General features: G+C 43.9%; 1 protein-coding gene across 3 annotated transcripts in view; it reads left to right on the top strand.

Moving 5' to 3' along the window:
- Nucleotides 1-16,782, top strand: part of FERMT1 (FERM domain containing kindlin 1) — a 36,920-nt gene extending 20,138 nt beyond the window's left edge. For all 3 annotated transcript variants that reach the window (XM_045808851.2, XM_045808846.2, XM_087853746.1), the window contains exons 9-15: nucleotides 423-472; nucleotides 7,780-7,904; nucleotides 8,657-8,763; nucleotides 10,212-10,433; nucleotides 11,016-11,140; nucleotides 12,435-12,576; nucleotides 14,240-16,782. In XM_045808851.2, coding sequence (XP_045664807.1) covers nucleotides 423-472; nucleotides 7,780-7,904; nucleotides 8,657-8,763; nucleotides 10,212-10,433; nucleotides 11,016-11,140; nucleotides 12,435-12,576; nucleotides 14,240-14,413 — 945 coding nt within the window. In that variant the 3' untranslated portion in view covers nucleotides 14,414-16,782. The remainder of the gene's footprint in view (nucleotides 1-422; nucleotides 473-7,779; nucleotides 7,905-8,656; nucleotides 8,764-10,211; nucleotides 10,434-11,015; nucleotides 11,141-12,434; nucleotides 12,577-14,239) is intronic.
- Nucleotides 16,783-17,017: the final 235 nt, after the last annotated feature.

Genomic DNA, 17,017 nt, shown 5'->3' with positions numbered 1-17,017 from the left:
ATAGCAGTTTCTAACTCAAATTTTTAACTTGAATGGTAGTGCTTGGTTAATTTTTTTAATCTCTTTTTTCATTTGTGTGACACGACACATACAGAAAAGTGGAAAAAAATATACAGCTTAACAAATTTGTACTATCACCCAATTCACCACCCAGATGAAGAACTAGAACTTTGCCAGCCACCCAGAAGCCCCTGCATGTGCCCCATCCCATCCCCCTCCCTCGCCCTCCCTACCTGCTGAGGTCACTACTAGAAATGTGGCTAGTGTGACTGAGGAACTGAGTTTCTCATTTAATTTCATTTTAATTAATTCACATTTGAATAACCCCATGTGGTGAGTGGCTACGGTGTTGGACGGTACAGGTATAGAGTTTGAACACCACCTAATTAACTACTTATGAAATGTTATCTGCTTTTCCTTAGGAGGACATTACTGATATCCCTAAACTTGCAGATAATCTCAGATTATTTAGGTAAGTCACCCTTAAAGGGGAAAAGGATTACTCCTCACAAAGCCTCACAGGTAAAGAGTCCAGGAATTTAAATTGAACCCTCACTAGGCAGGTTCCTGGTTCAAAGGTAAGAGCATGAGCTTTGGCCTCAGACAGACAATGGGCTGAATCCCAGCTCGACAACACATACTAGCTGGGGTACCTCGGGCATTGTCATGTGCCTGAGCCTCAGTTTCCTGTTCTATAAAATGGGGACATACCTCCTCTTGGTTTTATTGGGGGGATTGAATAAGATAACCTGTATGAAGCATGGAACATGATACTTGGCTCATAGTACGTGCCCAATAAACGGTGGTCTGAACACAGCCAGTGTCGACAGTGAGTGAATGTATACGCTAGACTGGTCATCCGCGAGGCTCAGGACTGGACACCATTCGAAGGTTCTTTCATGGTTTAAAAATCCTTTGTCTCTAGAACTTTGGTCCTGGGCTTATGCAGAGTAGTCACCTCGGTTTATCTACCTTTGCCTGTTAAAGTGTTTCTAAATAACTCCCTAGTTACCTCAGATCAATCTGAAACTGTTAAAAAGGCAGAGGAGTTTTTTATTTTGTGGAAAGAAATAAAACATTTATGATGGTGCCAGGGTGTGTTAAGATGAAAAGAATAAGGCCCCTTTGATGTTCTGGCAGTTACTCATGTCACTTTATGGTTCGTTGACTTTTCTTAACACATGGACACTTCACTGGGTCAGTTGGCTTGAAAAGAAACACAAGTTGTTTGGGGAACACATGATGCAAAGACAGACTTAGAAAGAGTGAACAGTGAATCAGAGATAAATGAGAAGCAACCAAAGGTAACAATTTTTGTCACTGGGTTTCTACCGGTTGCTTTTTTTTTTTTTTTAATGTGGTCTCAAACAATAGGATCATTAACTTCTGTGGCATAAATGGTTGCAACCACGCATATTGTTATAGTCAGAGCTACAGAAAAAATGTAATAATTTAAATCCATGAATACATCTTTATGATTTGTTAATAATCATTCTGTGAAGAAAGTAAGTTGCCATATTCTCTGTGTAGAGCAAATTCAGCTCTTCACAAACCACGTAATGACCCCTCCCTTTCTATAGACGTTTTCAGCGAAGGAGAGGACATTCCAGGGTTAAGCCCTCGATCCAGTTCACTTTACTGTGAATGCTTTGCTCAAACACACAAAATTGTCTTCACAGCAATCACCATATCTACCAAAGGTCTGAAGATGGTGACTTTAATAGATGAAATAGTTTGTGGAAGGAAGAAATGAAGGAGGAGGAGAAGGAGGGAAGAAGCAAAGGAGAAAGGAGACAGAAAAGGGGGAAGGAGAATGGAGAGTGGAGCTCCACTCCTCCTGTTAGCACGGGTGACCCTTAAAGGCCCTTCATTTCCTTGGGCTTCCTTTCCTTATCAGTAGAAGAGCATTGAGCTAGTCCTGGGGACCATTTTTAATTGTTTTTTTTTTCTTTTAACAGTGAAGCTCTTTTTTTTCCTAAACAAAATCAACTGAACCCACTATATAAACAGTGGACTCCAGTTTCCAGTAACTAATTTAAATGCATCCGATCTAATGCAAACTGCAGTCTTGCTATAAATATGCCTGAGTGCTGGACAGAGTACAAATAGAAGAATTGCAGTCTTGCTATAAATATGCCTGAGTGCTGGACAGAGTACAAATAGAAGAATTGTAAATACGGCTGAGGTGAGACTGGGGAAGTCCAGCTTGCAGGAAATGCAGAGGGAATCTAGTTCTACAACTGCAGAGAGGGATCTGGGCCACGACATAGATACTCATGGTTTGGGGCTGGGATTGTAATCCCTGTGAGAGACAGGAGATGACGCTGTAGGCCTCTCGTAAGGGACTGACACAGGCAGGAAGCCCGTGCCTAAAGGCAGAAACTTGCAAGGGCGGCCTTCTCTGTTTAACAGGGACGAAAAGAGCTGTCCATCTACCACAGGAAGCAGTGAGGAAGTTCATCCTTGCACGGGGTCCTATGTGGGGAGATGAAAAGTCTCTCTGGAGAAATTGGAGCCGAGTCCTGTGCCACACATGGGTGTAGATCTAAATTTAAATGTCTTCTATGATAAGTGAGTTCTGAAAAAAATAAAATAGAAACTGGCCCAGGACCACAAAGCCTGTGAAGCCCTAGCAAATGTAATTACAGAAATACCTGGAGGGAAATATCCATAATCTAGCATGCATGGGCCTTCCAGAGGAAACGATAACCCCCTAAAAACTGAGCTCCCGATAAAAACTACTAACCATGTGAGTTCATGAACCACCATCAAGGAAAGACAGCAGACCCAACAAACAGGAAGATTAGGAGTTTCAGTAATTTTAGGTAATAGAGCAATCGGAAAAAAACATAAAATGAGGGGCACCTGGGTGGCATGGCGGTTAAGCGTCTGCCTTCGGCTCAGGGCGTGGTCCCGGCGTTATGGGATCGAGCCCCACATCAGGCTCCTCTGCTATGAGCCTGCTTCTTCCTCTCCCACTCCCCCTGCTGTGTTCCCTCTCTCGCTGGCTGTCTCTATCTCTGTCGAATAAATAAACAAAATCTTAAAAAAAAAAAAAAACACATAAAATGAGTATGTTTAGAATCCTTAAGGGAACTAAAAGATAAAAATCATCATGAAAGAGAAGAGGCAGTATTGAAAAGGAACCAAATAGAAACTCTGGAAATGAAAAATTTAGTCTTAGAAATTTAAAATTGAATAGGTGCACTGAATGTCGGAAGTTTAAAAACACAGCTGAGGGGCGCCTGAGTGGCTCGGTAGGTTAAGCCTCTGACTCCTGATTTCAGCTCAGGGTTGTGAGATGGAGCCCCACCTCAGGCTACACCCTGAGCCTGGAGCCTGCTTAAGATTCTGTCTCTCCCTCTCTCTCTCTACCCCTCCCCCGCCACCACTCACACACATGTGCATTTTCTCTCTCTCTCTCTCTTAAAAAAAAATAATAGTTGAAATAAATAATAAGATAAAAACACAGTTGAATAGAGAACACAGAAAGGTAGAAATGGAAAATTTTATAGGTAGAATGACAAGTTTCAATGTACATCCACTAGGAGTTCTAGAAGAATATATGGGAAAGAGACAAGTATTCAAAAAAGAATGCTTAAGAATGTTCCATAATTGTTGAAGACAAAAATCCTTAAATTCAGGAATCATAAATCCCAAGCAAAATAAATCACTATAAATGCACATCTTAATAAGGCCAATCATTGATAAGAGAATGTCTTTAAATCAGAGAGAAAAGACAGATTTCCTAACAAGAAAAAACAGTTAAGGGGCAGCAGACTTCTCCTTGGCTAGGAAATCTCTTAAAAGTGCTAAGAGGAAATAACAGTCAATCTAGAACTTTCTGCCCAACCAGCCTTTCAAGATTCTACTTTATGCAAACCCCTAAATACAAACCAGACAAGATACAATCCTACTACTAAGTTACATACTTCATAAAAACAGTTATTTAAGTCCAAACTGTAAGGTGTGGCCACTGCTGGAGAGACTACTTTGGAATAAATGTCTCCACTAGAGGATTACAGAGAGAGAAGCCACACATAAAATTCATTCATTGCCTCATTCACAGACAAGTTCTGTAGTCAAGTAGGCAAGTTACTGTAGCAAAGAAGTTCCAGGCTGACTTACACAATGTGCTATGGGAGATTATCAGTGAGATTCAAGTTATAAATATTAAGACCCCTAAAATACAGTGGAATCCTTATAATACTTCATAAAGAGAGAGTGACCATGAAAATCTTTGGTCCCACTAAGACACCCTGTTAACACATGGAAAAATACTTCTAAGTGGAGTTATGCTCTCTTGTTTTTTCAAAAGAATGTGCTCTGAATTTATGACCTCTCAGTGATGACAAGTGGCCATCAGTGGTCAGCCTGCAGATGCTTTCAAAATAATAAACACACTTCACGTCTCCTTTAAGAAAAAGGTGATTGTGAAATGAGTGAGAACGCAATTGGCATTTGAAAGAGATTAGTGCTGTGAGGAGAGCATTTTGAAAGCACTAAAGAAATGTTTCCACTGTCAGTGTTGCCAATAATGATACTGCCTATTAAAACAATATTCTCTTGCCCTCAATTTTGATCACATCTCTCAGCTAAGTTGAGAGTCTGTTCAAAACAGGGAAACTATTAAAAAGAAAACCCTAAGCCCAAAACAGCATCACTTAGACCAAGTGCCCAAACTAGGGCTTAACACCTAACCTAATTACAATTGCAGCTTCCCCCAGAAATGAGTCTTAACCAGTCAGAAGGGAATTTTCTGATCAGCACCAATGAGGTCATCTGTCACATGGGCCCTCCCATCTCCCAGAAGATGAGGTAATCGCCTAATAAGACCTCCTGCCCTTCCCCAGAAGGAAGGTGACCTTGCCTGGACCAGTCCTTTCTTTTGCTAATAACTTTCTTGCCCCACCTTCCTTCTTATGACCTTCCATTTTGTCCCCCTCCTCAGAGCTCCCCACTACTTGCCAGGTGGGATGCTGCCCAATTTATGAATCACTTAATAAAGCCAATTAGATCTTCAAAGTTGAAAAAATAATAAAATAAAACAATGTTGTGTGTACACCTTTAAAACTCAGAAACAGAGTTTTTCTGTGTTAAACATCCTCTAAATGAAGATATAGTGTGTTTAAAACCCACTTATTAAAAATCTAAAAATGCAGCCTATTCTGATTAATTTGCATAAGTGAGTGATTGACATCAGGGAAGATGGAACTCAGTAGATTTGTTGTACCAAAAACCTTCAAAACTAGGTAGATGGCACTCTGTTGTGGACATTGTGATTTAGTGAGCACAGCCAATAGTGTATTTCCCCAACTGGGATTTATGTCACTGAGTAACGCCTCCCTTTTTGAAACAAATTGAACTTTTCATGTTCATTTTTAATTTATATATTTGTATAGGTCTTATAATGTATATATATTACAAATATTACACATAAATAATTATAAATATCTTGGGGGTGGGTATTTATTATATTCACATAATGTATATGGGTAACATCATATATTAAAATAGTGAAAATATTTTAAAGATGGAGTGTACCCAGTTTTAGAGTGGAGATTACTGGCCTAGACTCGTTTTTCTCAAACTTAGGAATCACCTTTGGAAAGCTTACTTGAAATGCAAACCTTCGGCCCTACCTGGACTTGCTGACTATTAGTCTCTGCGACTAGGGCCATGCTTAGGTATCTCTATCTAACAAGCTCCCTTCCAGTTCTGATGAACAGCAGAGTGTGAGGACCATCACTCTAGAAAATAAAGTCTAACGCCTTAGCCGAGCATTCGAAGTCCCACCCTCGCCCCAACCTATCTTGCCTCTCCTGTCTCCATCATCCCCCACCTGTGGAAATGTTGTACCTACAGAAACCCCTCCCCCATTTCCATTGCTCAGCCCAGTGCCCAGCAGGAGGTAGGTATTCAAGAAGTGTTTGACCCAACTCTTGTTCACAGAGGGCCCAGCTCTGACTCGCCTCTACCTTTGGCCTGTGCAGCTGCCACCTGCTGAAAATGCTCTTCCCTTTCCTCCAGATCCTTATCCAGCCTTCATTCTCTGTTTAACTGCTGTGTCCTCTGTAACTCACCGTGCTACATGTCCTGGTTAGGTGCCTTAGCATACATTACCTATTCATGGGTGCATCTCCCTCTTGACCTTATGGGCTCCCCGAGGATTCAGATGACGGCCTCCTTCTGTGTCTGTCATGCTCCAGCTGGCCACCATCTCCACTTCCTCCCTGACCCTGTCCTGCCCCAGCCTCTGACATAGCATAGGAGCAATAGTCCTTAGCTTTGGGAAGGAATGGAAACAGCCTGAAGGATGAACTCAACTGGGAGACGAGAGCAGAGGGAATCTTTCCATACTCTCGAAGTCCAGTTGAAATGGAGACACAGAGCTTCATTCTTAATTCTGAATAGAAATATTAAATGCCTAGGATTAAACCAAGACCTTACTATCTTTTGGTTTTAGGCTTGTCTTTAGACTCTATTTTGAAAATACTATTAATTTTGAAGAATCTGATTCTCAGATAACCTTCTAAATATGTTCCTTAGAATTATAACTGCAACTGTCAACATGACAAATATGATTTTAATGCAGTGGTTTTCTAAATCTTGGAAATGTTAACTGCATATAATGTTTACCAATTTTGTTTTATACTTTGCGTGTAATACCCTGATTTTTAAACGACCATATTCTCCCTTATCCTTGTGTTAAGGATAACACATTTTTAGCCAAGGAAAGTCTAGGACTGACATGTTAAAAAAAAAATTGCCTCAAATTATGTATAAGTGGGGTTAACACCAGGCTTCCTCTCTTTCTCTCATTCTTGAATGCAGAAATCCACTAACAGGAGAGACCCTGATTCACCCCCACGGCCAGCACTGTTCCATGGAACCTTGGACAGCTCATATTATCCTTTCTCTGCCCAGCTGTACCCCCTTTCCTACTCCCCAGCTCTTTCTCAGGTTTTCTATTTTGAATGACCCAACTGAGATCTGCCATTGGCACTACCAGCCTTGTCCAGACCAGAGTACAAAGTGTTCTAGCCCCCACACATCTCACTTTTGGAGATCTTCCCCCCAAAACGTGGTTTTTTGTTTTTGTTTTTGTTTGTTTTTTTAGTAACAGTAGAGCCTGTATAGATTAGCTGTAGGTTTTTGTGATTTCCATGACTCACTGGGAATTCTTTGGTGGTTTCTCTTAAGGATCAAGAGGAAACTACAGAAAAGGTTGCTTACTTTTAGACCTAGTGTTTATGCCTGATTCCATTAAAACCTGTGCTGTCCATCTGGACAGCTTTTTCAGTTCCAAGACGTATACTGAAATGACAGATGTCCCCAGATTCATGGATGTTTCTCAAATAATAGTAATAATTTATTGAGCACTTGAGTTATGCCAGGTCCTGCGATCAGCGCTCTCAGAGATTACCTCTTCCCATCGTCACAGAAGCCTCGTGAGTTGGAGGCTGGTACTGTCCCGGTCACACAGAAGCAGTACATGTGGCCCAGGCAGAGGAAGTGTCTTCCCCAGGGTCACATCTTAGGGCAGTAGCAAGGCCAAAGTGGTCTAAATCCTGGGATTCTGCATTACCTTCTACATCTCCTGCCAAAAACCCCATTTTCAGTTTTTAGAAACGAGTTAGCAATGGGAAAATTGGTTTCAACAATAGAGACTATGTTGTTTGAACAGGTTTTCCAGACCGTCTGGGCCACTTGAAATTTGCAATGTGTCCCTACATTTCTGGATGGCTGTTACAATGCTTACTGTACTTTAATTTGCAGGCCCAAGAAGCTAATATTAAAGGCTTTCAAACAATATTGGTTCATCTTTAAAGACACATCTATAGCCTACTTTAAAAATAAGGAACTTGAGCAAGGAGAACCAGTAGAAAAACTAAATCTCAGAGGTAAGAGGGTCCCACATCTGGGTATGGCTTCTCATGACCCAGCTGTGAAAGCCAAACCCCCCCCTCCCGCCCAACGAAGCAGGGCTTACTTCCGGAGGAGCCTGTCTAGGGCAGCCTGCCTGCAGCTCCTCTTCCCCACGGAGCATGGGCCTGCAATGTGGTGCGATAAAGACGATTATTTGCAGTCTGCTGTCCCTTCTTCCCCTGTGTGTCCAAGTCTAGGAAGTGGTGGTAATTGGTGTCATCCATGTAGTACATGAAGCATTGTAGGGTCCTGAAAAGCTTTCTAAATTCCAGAACGGTTATGTTCAATTCAGTGTCACTTTAGTTTCTGTTCTAATTTCTGAAAGTGGCTGTGAGTGTACTGGCAACTCCATTAACTGAAATATTTAATTAACCAGTGCACTCAATTCCCTTATCGTTGTGACAGTAAGAGAATTCCCTCTACTTTGGTTTATTTAAAAGTTCATATTCATAATCCATGTTACTATGAGTTAGCATAGCCAAATCGACCTGGAAAATGAATTGAATCGGTGACATATTTAAGAAAATCCTAACAGAAGATATTTTTTGTTATCCATATGAGTTGTTCATGAGTCTTCTTTAGTTACCCTTTAATTAATGTTGTCCACTTGCTCCTCAATTTTTCACATCTGAAGGGCTTATGTTCAAAGTGTTTCTTTTAGATGCATGTCTGATTTATAGAACAGATTTCTCCGAACTCAGTTTTGTCCCTGCCTTTTATCATTCAGGCTGTGAAGTTGTGCCAGACGTCAATGTAGCAGGCAGAAAATTTGGAATCAAGTTACTAATCCCTGTTGCTGATGGTATGAATGAAGTGTATCTGAGATGTGACCATGTAAGTAAATCCAAAAAAAAAATGCTAAGTCCCTTTACCTTCCCTAAGCCTAAGGACAAAGCAGCTGAGATGTTTAGTTTCCCAATCAGAGCACTCATCAGTCAGTTATTGCTTTGTAACAAACAACCACAAAATCAAATGACATGTACCAATAAACACTTGCCTCTGAAACATCGGCGGGTAGGCTGGGGCTCGGATGATCCAGCCTCGCGTCATCTAGACAGATCTGCTTCTAGCGGTAGGTCTGGCTAGGCTTGGCTCCCGGCTGGAAGGTAAGCTCACTGTATTTATTATGGGTGCCAGGCTGCCTGGGAAGGTTCTGCTTGTAGCGATGGCAGAAAGGCAAGAGAGGCATGACAGACATGGCAGACCTCCGAAAGCTCGGGCCAGCAAGTTGTACACTGTTATTTCCACCCACATTCCATTGGCTAAAGCAAGTCCATGGTGGGGTTCAAAGTCAAGAGGTGGGAGTAGCTTGGGGCGCCTGGGTGGCACAGCGGTTAAGCGTCTGCCTTCGGCTCAGGGCGTGATCCCGGCGTTATGGGATCGAGCCCCACATCAGGCTCCTCCACTATGAGCCTGCTTCTTCCTCTCCCACTCCCCCTGCTTGTGTTCCCTCTCTCACTGGCTGTCTCTATCTCTGTCGAATAAATAAATAAAATATTTTAAAAAAAAAAAAAAAAAAAAAGAGGTGGGAAATTACACTCTGGCTCCAATGAGACAGACTGTCAAATTACATGGCAGAAAGTGTGGATACCAGGGGGATGAAGACTGAGGCCAGTAATTCAGTGCACCACACCAACAGTTGCCCCTGAAGAATTCCTCTTCAACCGCATCCCCTCAGCTGCTAGGACCACACCTGTTGGCTCCCTGAGGTAAAAAAAATAAACACCAACATTCAAGAGCAATAGAGGCCACCACTGACTGGTTCAGAGCCCATCGGTGGACCTGATTCCTCCCTTGGGATGAGAATCTTTACTAAGCATGGGCCAGAGTAGACATAATATGGGAAATCAGGTCATGATCTTTTTCCTCCTTTCCTTCTGTCACAGAGATCAGACATGATATGAAAATGGAAATAGGTATCAAGGAAGGCTGTCAGGTAGCTTGGGTTTTCACCTGTCTGTCCTCCATGGTGCTCAGGTGTCCTTGGTTCATCTTTCAATGCAAAGTTCTCTGCACGGAATGGATCGCAACTGACATTCCTATTCTCTAGCCCCTTAGCGTAGAGAAGCTCAACACGGGACTCAAGAGCTCTTGTTGGGTGTTGAATTAGGTGATTGACAGTCACTGAGAACATGTGGCACTTCACATCATTCAGTTCCTTGCTTAGTGGGTGACAGTTTTGTGTATTATAGAGATGAAAGCCCAGCCCACATCCTGTTCTGTTCCCAGCAGGGTGGCTTTGCACTTGAATGTGTGTCTCAGCCCTCTGATGTTTGCTGCAGGAGAATCAGTATGCCCAGTGGATGGCTGCCTGCATCCTGGCATCGAAGGGCAAAACCATGGCAGACAGCTCCTATCAGCCAGAGGTCCTCAACATCCTTTCATTTCTGAGGATGAAAAACCGGAACTCGGCATCTCAGGTGGCTTCCAATCTTGAAACCATGGACATGAACCCTGAATGTTTTGTGTCACCTCGGTGTGCAAAAAAACACAAGTCAAAGCAGGTACTGCTAATCTTGTGGGTGTGACTGTTTGCAGTAAACTCTGTATTTTCTGGGGTAATATGAGGAAATAAAATGATCGAGGCCATCATCATGAAAAATCGGCTGATGGGGATTTTCGGTATTAGATGATGTTAAGAAATTATTGTTCCTTTTGTTAGAGCTGACTACTGCTAACTGAACATAGAGATATTCCCAGATTTCATTAAAGTTATTTAGTCCCCACAAATTAAAAATTTAAACTATGCTTGCATTAGAGGGAGTTTAAAGTTACACAGATCAACTGATACAAGAGGAATCATTGTCCACGGACACCGTACAGATCCCAGAAAGAGGGACCCAGAACTCTCCATCTCCATGAACCTTAGAGTTTATGTGTTGGCTGCTGTTGTTCCTTCTTCTCCCCAGTGACTGACGTGTTTTACAGAGAGGAACAGAGGATGAATGAACGGGAATGAATTGTCTTTGTAGAGTTGCAGTTGGGCCTGGCATTTATTTTTCTCACTGGGGATCTGAGCTAAAGGGATGATTACAGAATAGTAAGTGTATGCTAAGGGTGGCTCAATGTTTTCCACTTCTGCTTAGCTGGCAGCCCGGATTCTAGAAGCCCACCAGAATGTGGCCCAGATGCCGCTGGTCGAAGCCAAGCTGCGGTTCATCCAGGCATGGCAATCTCTACCTGAATTTGGCCTCACCTACTACCTTGTCAGGTGATTACGGTGTTCACTTGCCTCTCTCACTTCCTGTTTGTTTCTAAGTGCCTTTCTTGGAGCCCAGTTTATTCTCAGTCTAGAATATAGAACTCTTTTTAATTTTAGAATACTGTCCTCCCGGGCGCCTGGGTGGCTCAGTCGGTTGAGCATCTGCCTTTGGCTCAGGTCATGATCCCAGGGTCCTGGGATCGAGTCCCACATTGGGCTCCCTGCTCAGTGGGGAGCCTGCTTCTCCCTCTCGCTCTGCTCCTCCCTGCAGCTTGTGCTCTCTCTGTCTCTCAAATAAATAAATAAAATCTTTAAAAAAAAAAAATACTGTCCTCTCACAAATGGCCCACACACGTTGGCTGTTCACAACAATTTCCATACCTTCTCTTCACAATACTTACCTGGGCTCCCTGCTTCTCCCCTTGTTGCCCCTAAGTTTTCAAGTTGTCTGCTAGAGTGCTCCTTTTAAGATCTGAGTCAAACCATAGCAGGCATCTGCCCAGAGCCATCTGAAGGCCTTCTAGCTCACTCAGTGTATAAGCCAAATCCTTACAATGGCCCTATAAGACCTTAGCTCTGGGATTTCACATCCTCTGCCCCTCCTTCACTGTGCCCAGCCATACTGGCCTCCTGGCAGGTCCTTGAGCATGCCCCCCAAAAAAAGAAAAAAAAAAAAAAAAAGAAAGCTGCAGGCTTGCACTGGCTGTGCCCTCTTCCTACAGTACTCTTTCCCCAGAAGCCCATGTGGCTCATTCCCTCACAAACATCTTTAATCAAATGTCTTCTCTCGCTGCTATCTTCCCTACTCTCTTGAAAACTGTAACCACCTCATTGCCAGTATTCCCTGACCCCCTTCTATGCTTTATTTTCCTTCATGATCTTATCTGCCATCTATATTTCACTTACTCATGACCCTGCCCCCCCCCCCCCCGCAGAATACAAGCTTCATGAAGTCAGACATTTTCTATCCAATTAGGTCACTAATGTATTCCCTGTGCCTAGAAGGGTGCCTGGCCGACACAGTTTATTTTAAAATCATTGACTTGACCCTCTCTTACTTTGCTTTCCTCTGATGTCAATTTCACAGAAAGGATGTCTGCAGGACAGCCTTAAGTCTCTCCTTTCTTCATATTCTCTTCCTATCACAATAAAAATGCCCTTCTGTAGAACAGTTAATCCCTCACTGTCCGTTCTTTGGATATCATTTAGAAATGTTCCTATTCTCTTTTAGAAGTTGTGTATGAATGAACATCATATTCTAGGAAGCAGTTACTTCTTTTAATTCATATTAATTTCTTTTTAGATTTAAAGGAAGCAAGAAAGATGATATTCTGGGAGTTTCATATAATAGGTTGATTAGAATCGAGGCAGCCACTGGGATTCCAATTACAACATGGAGATTCACAAACATGAAACAGTGGAACGTAAACTGGGAAATCCGGCAGGTACGGTAAAAGTTCTTGGTACATTCAGTGTTGAGGCTGTACATGAGTGATCCATCAGAATTGTAGATTACTCCGTTCATATTTTTAGAACTCAGAAACCACAAGCACGTGCTAATTGTCCGCTAAAATAATCACACGCAGCTCTGGGCCGTTTACTAACAAGGACAGTCCAAATGGTTTTGAATTAACACCACAAGCTGGCTTCGCCTCCCTCTGGACTTCCCATACAGATTCTAAAATTGCTGAGCCCTTTGATTAGTCTCCTTGAATTCAGCATAGGATTACAGAGACACTGATAACTGCTTTGCAGAAATTGCGAAATGAATCCAAAAATGTTTCATCTGCTTGGCTGCCAAGAGGTCTAACTGGCGGAGGGCTCAGAGGCCCAGCTGCCCACCTGGAGAGCATTCCGGTCCCCAAAGGGAAAAACTGCCAGAGAAGGAAGTGATATGAGCAGGGATGACTGAGAAAAGCTTGGCCTCCTGGGTTAGGAGCCCCCAGACCCTCTGTCTCCCATCAATAGTTGCACCCCGGGAGCTAAGTTCAAGCCAAGGCTATAGCATGGGAAATTCTCGATCAAGTCAGAGGCACCTTAGCATTCAGAGGATTTAAAACATCCTGGTGTTGCCAACATAGACTCTTTCCTCCTTCGTTTTCTCATTTTTCCCGTAGAGGAAAAATCTCCACGAGAGGGATGGGAGGAAACCCCCCTTTTTTATTTTAATTTTTTAATTTTTTAAAAAGATTTTATGTATTTATTTGAGAGAGTGTGTGAGTGAGAGAAGCAGGGGGAGCAGCAGAGGGAGAGGGAGAAGCAGACTCCTCACTGAGCAGGAAGCCCGAGGCAGGACTCAATCCCTGAACCTGGGAACATGACCTGAGCTGAAGGCAGCCAGTCAACTGATTGAGCCACCCAGGTGCCCACACACTTTTTTTTTTTTTTTAAAGAACCATGGATTCCTCTTGGCAGGGCTGTTCACTCATTTATGGAATAAAAGTTTGAGATTAGGTGACCTCTAAGGCAGCGGCTCTAAACCCTTGTTGCATGTTAGGGTCCCCTGGGAGCTCAAACACACCACTGCCCGGGCCACACCCTGGACCCATCAAATCGCAGTCTCTGGGAGTGGGAGCCTGGCAGCAATCTGTGAAGGTCCACTGGTGATTCCAAGGGGCAGCTAAGGTTGAGAACCAGTGACGTTTGTTTCTTCTGGTGTTTAGAGTTTATGACTTTCAGCTAGGAAGGGGTGCAGGGCTGTTGGGTGTAGGAGAATTCAGGTAAGCCCTTTTATTCTCCATTAAAAAGTCTGCAAAGCACCCTGCCCCTTGACAGAGGGAGTGCTTAGGAAGTTCTTATACGTAAACAAGAGTGACCCAAAAAACTATGTGCCTTGGAAGTTGGAATGCTTTGCCAGGTGTGTGGCAAAGTTGCTACCACAAGAGGGCGCACAGAGAGCAAAGATTCTGTAAGCATTTAGTGGACGTGGTGATTGGGGTTTTTGTTGTTGTTGTTTGGTTGGGTTTTTTGTGGATTTTGGGGGGAGGAGGGGGAGGGAAATCATCTGTAAGCCACCTAAGCAGTCCTCAGCTCTGGGGCCAATACAAGGCAGTTTTTTCCCCATTTTCCCTGTCAGAGTTTAAGCTTACCTGTGCCTTCCTCTTCCAGGTGGCAATCGAATTTGACCAGAACGTCTCCATTGCGTTCACCTGCCTGAGTGCGGACTGCAAGATCGTGCATGAATACATCGGTGGCTACATTTTCTTGTCCACTCGGTCTAAGGACCAGAATGAGACCCTTGACGAGGACCTGTTCCACAAGCTGACGGGTGGTCAGGAATGAAGGAGAGCTGACCTGCCTACGCACAGAGAGTGAGCCAAGGATGGTCCTCCCTGGACAGATGGGATCCTTGGCTCTCACAGTGTGTTCGCTGCAGACTGACGGACAACCCATACTTCCCCACTGGTCACTCAGATGAGGGTTCTCATCTCATTTCAGACACACTGCCTAGCATGTCCTTTTCCTCTCTTCACCCTGTCCTACCAGTGATGAAGAGGCCTCAGTTGCCTTTTCTGTAAAATGGGTGGGAGGGAGACAGGCTAGTACTCAACGACGACGCTATGGCCCAGCATGTAGCCACAGTTATGCAAGTCTGTGGCTAGAAGTCACCGGTGTGCTTCTCTGCTTCATCGTTAAGTCAGCAAAAGACAGAAAGGTTGAAAGCACAGGTAGCCAAGGAGAGATTTTATTCCATAACTCAGGTATAAAAAGTAATTTGTCTTTCCTAACAGAACCACTTTGAGCTCCCATCCTGTGAAAATGGCAGAGGGAATGCCCACATGCCCATAGACGTTTTCCCTATAGGTCAAGGCCTGGGGGTGGGGAGGGGAGAGGTGGAGCTCCCTGGTACTAGTTGGTGACAAGGGGTCAGAGCAGTGACCTGCAAGGTCATCAGTTCACAGTGACTTCTGCAGAGGTGACTACTGACCCATCTGGTCTCGGACATTGGTCCCCCTCAGGTCCCGCTTCTGCCACCTGCAAGTCCTGTTCCATTCCTAGGGATCCCTCAGCCAAAGTGTTTCTCGATGACAGGGGTGACACAGAGGTCCAGGAAAACCCATTCCTCAACCTAGCTGCGGGTCTCAACAGCTGCTCCTCTAAGCTGGGGCTGAGGAAGATGGCTACAGTTCTCTCTGTTTATAAAAACCACCTCCCCACATCCGGGTTTCCCATGGGGACTGCCTCCCAGCTGGTCAGGGAGAGAAGGACAAGCCCATTCTCAAAGACCACCAAGTTCAAGGGCCTGTGGCCTCCCCACTGGCTTCTGTGTCCAGTTTGTAAATCAGGAGCCAATAACAGACTTATGTTTCTCTGCTTTTTGCTCTGTCATCTCTGCCTCAAGACATGGACCTGAGCCAGGTCATCGCTGCCTCAGCTGTCACTTTCTGCTTTGGTTTGTCAGCGTTGGGAGGCATGGGTTTTGGAAGGAAAGAAGGGATATCCGGGGTAGGGGGAACTATCAGAAGGTGTTTAATTATGTTTTGATAAATGTTCTGCTGTCACAGAAAGGCCTTGGGCTGCAAGGGTAAAGCAGAGGCTACGTTTCCTTGTTGAAATTCTTTTAGGATGCAAAACTCTGGGGGCCTGGCCAGAGCTCTGTGGCCCAGAACATCACCTGTCACTTTCTTTTGAGAATAGAGATCTCCATAACTCTAGGAGCCACATTAGGACAGCCTTGTCGAGGCAACCCCAGGCCCTGAGCTGGAAGCTATTGCTGGAAATTCCTCTTTCAGCCTCTTCTTAGAGGTGAAGTTTCATGAACCCTCCTCCACCCCCCCAGTTCACCAGGTGAACTTCCGAGCCCTAGCTTAAAGCTTGGAGGTGGCTTGGGCACTTGGAAGCTCTTGGTCCCCATCATAAAGACCTTGGTTTGAAATGTTTTGTATAGAAACTAGTGCTGAGCTTTACTGTTCAGCTTGGTGGTGGTCATTTCTGTGTCGTCTTGCGCTCTGTTATTTTAGAACCTAAGTCAGGGGGCGCCTGGGTGGCACAGCGGTTAAGCATCTGCCTTCGGCTCAGGGCGTGATCCCGGCATTATGGGATCGAGCCCCACATCAGGCTCCTCCACTATGAGCCTGCTTCTTCCTCTCCCACTCCCCCTGCTTGTGCTCCCGCTCTTGCTGGCTGTCTCTCTCTCTGTCAAATAAATAAAATCTTTAAAAAAAAAAAAAAAGAACCTAAGTCAGGTCTTTAAGAGTATGTCAGGCCCTACGTGAAAATAATGCTCCTCGATGCCACATTTTACCCGTCTGCTGCCCAGTACCGTTCTGCATCATTTAACCAAAGCTAGGCCTTCAGTGTGACCCTCTTCCTTAGCTTTTCATGGTTCTGACATTTCCATGAAAACACTTTGTCAAAAGAATTAACTGGTTTCAACCAAACTTTCCAGGGAACGTTTCTTCCCCATCTGCACTACCACATCCCAAAGGAATAAACAAGTGTGACCAGAAAACCGTAAATGCTGCTATTCCAAAGAGCAACTTAAGGACTTTTTTTCATATTGGGTGCAAAAGGTCATCTGACTTCCTGTGATGAAATTTTAAATTAATGTGTACCTTTCGGCCTCATATCCTTTCCTATCTACACTTGATGGGGAAATCTGCATTTATTATTATTTTATAGGACTTTTTAAATTAAAAGCTTTATATGGATTTGAGTGTGGTCTGGTTGTGTCCTCTCCACTCTGCTGTCTCTAAAAAGGTGAATATTTTCTCCCCCATGAAAAAGGAATGCAACTTTCAGGTTTAAGGCATACTTTCCCTCACAATTCCAAGATCCGAGCTCATTCTTCCCAGTGAGATTGACTTAGAAACCTCATTTAACCGTTGGCTTCAACTCCTTTCCCATTGAAGGTCCCTAGATTTCCTGACATCATGAGCTCTTTTT

Source organism: Ursus americanus, chromosome 22 (assembly GCF_024610735.1).
Source record: "Ursus americanus isolate L20-20 chromosome 22, mUrsAme1.1.p, whole genome shotgun sequence".
Lineage (NCBI taxonomy): Eukaryota > Metazoa > Chordata > Mammalia > Carnivora > Ursidae > Ursus > Ursus americanus.
Note: the sequence above shows the minus strand (reverse complement) of the source record. Positions and strands in the feature narration are given on the sequence as shown.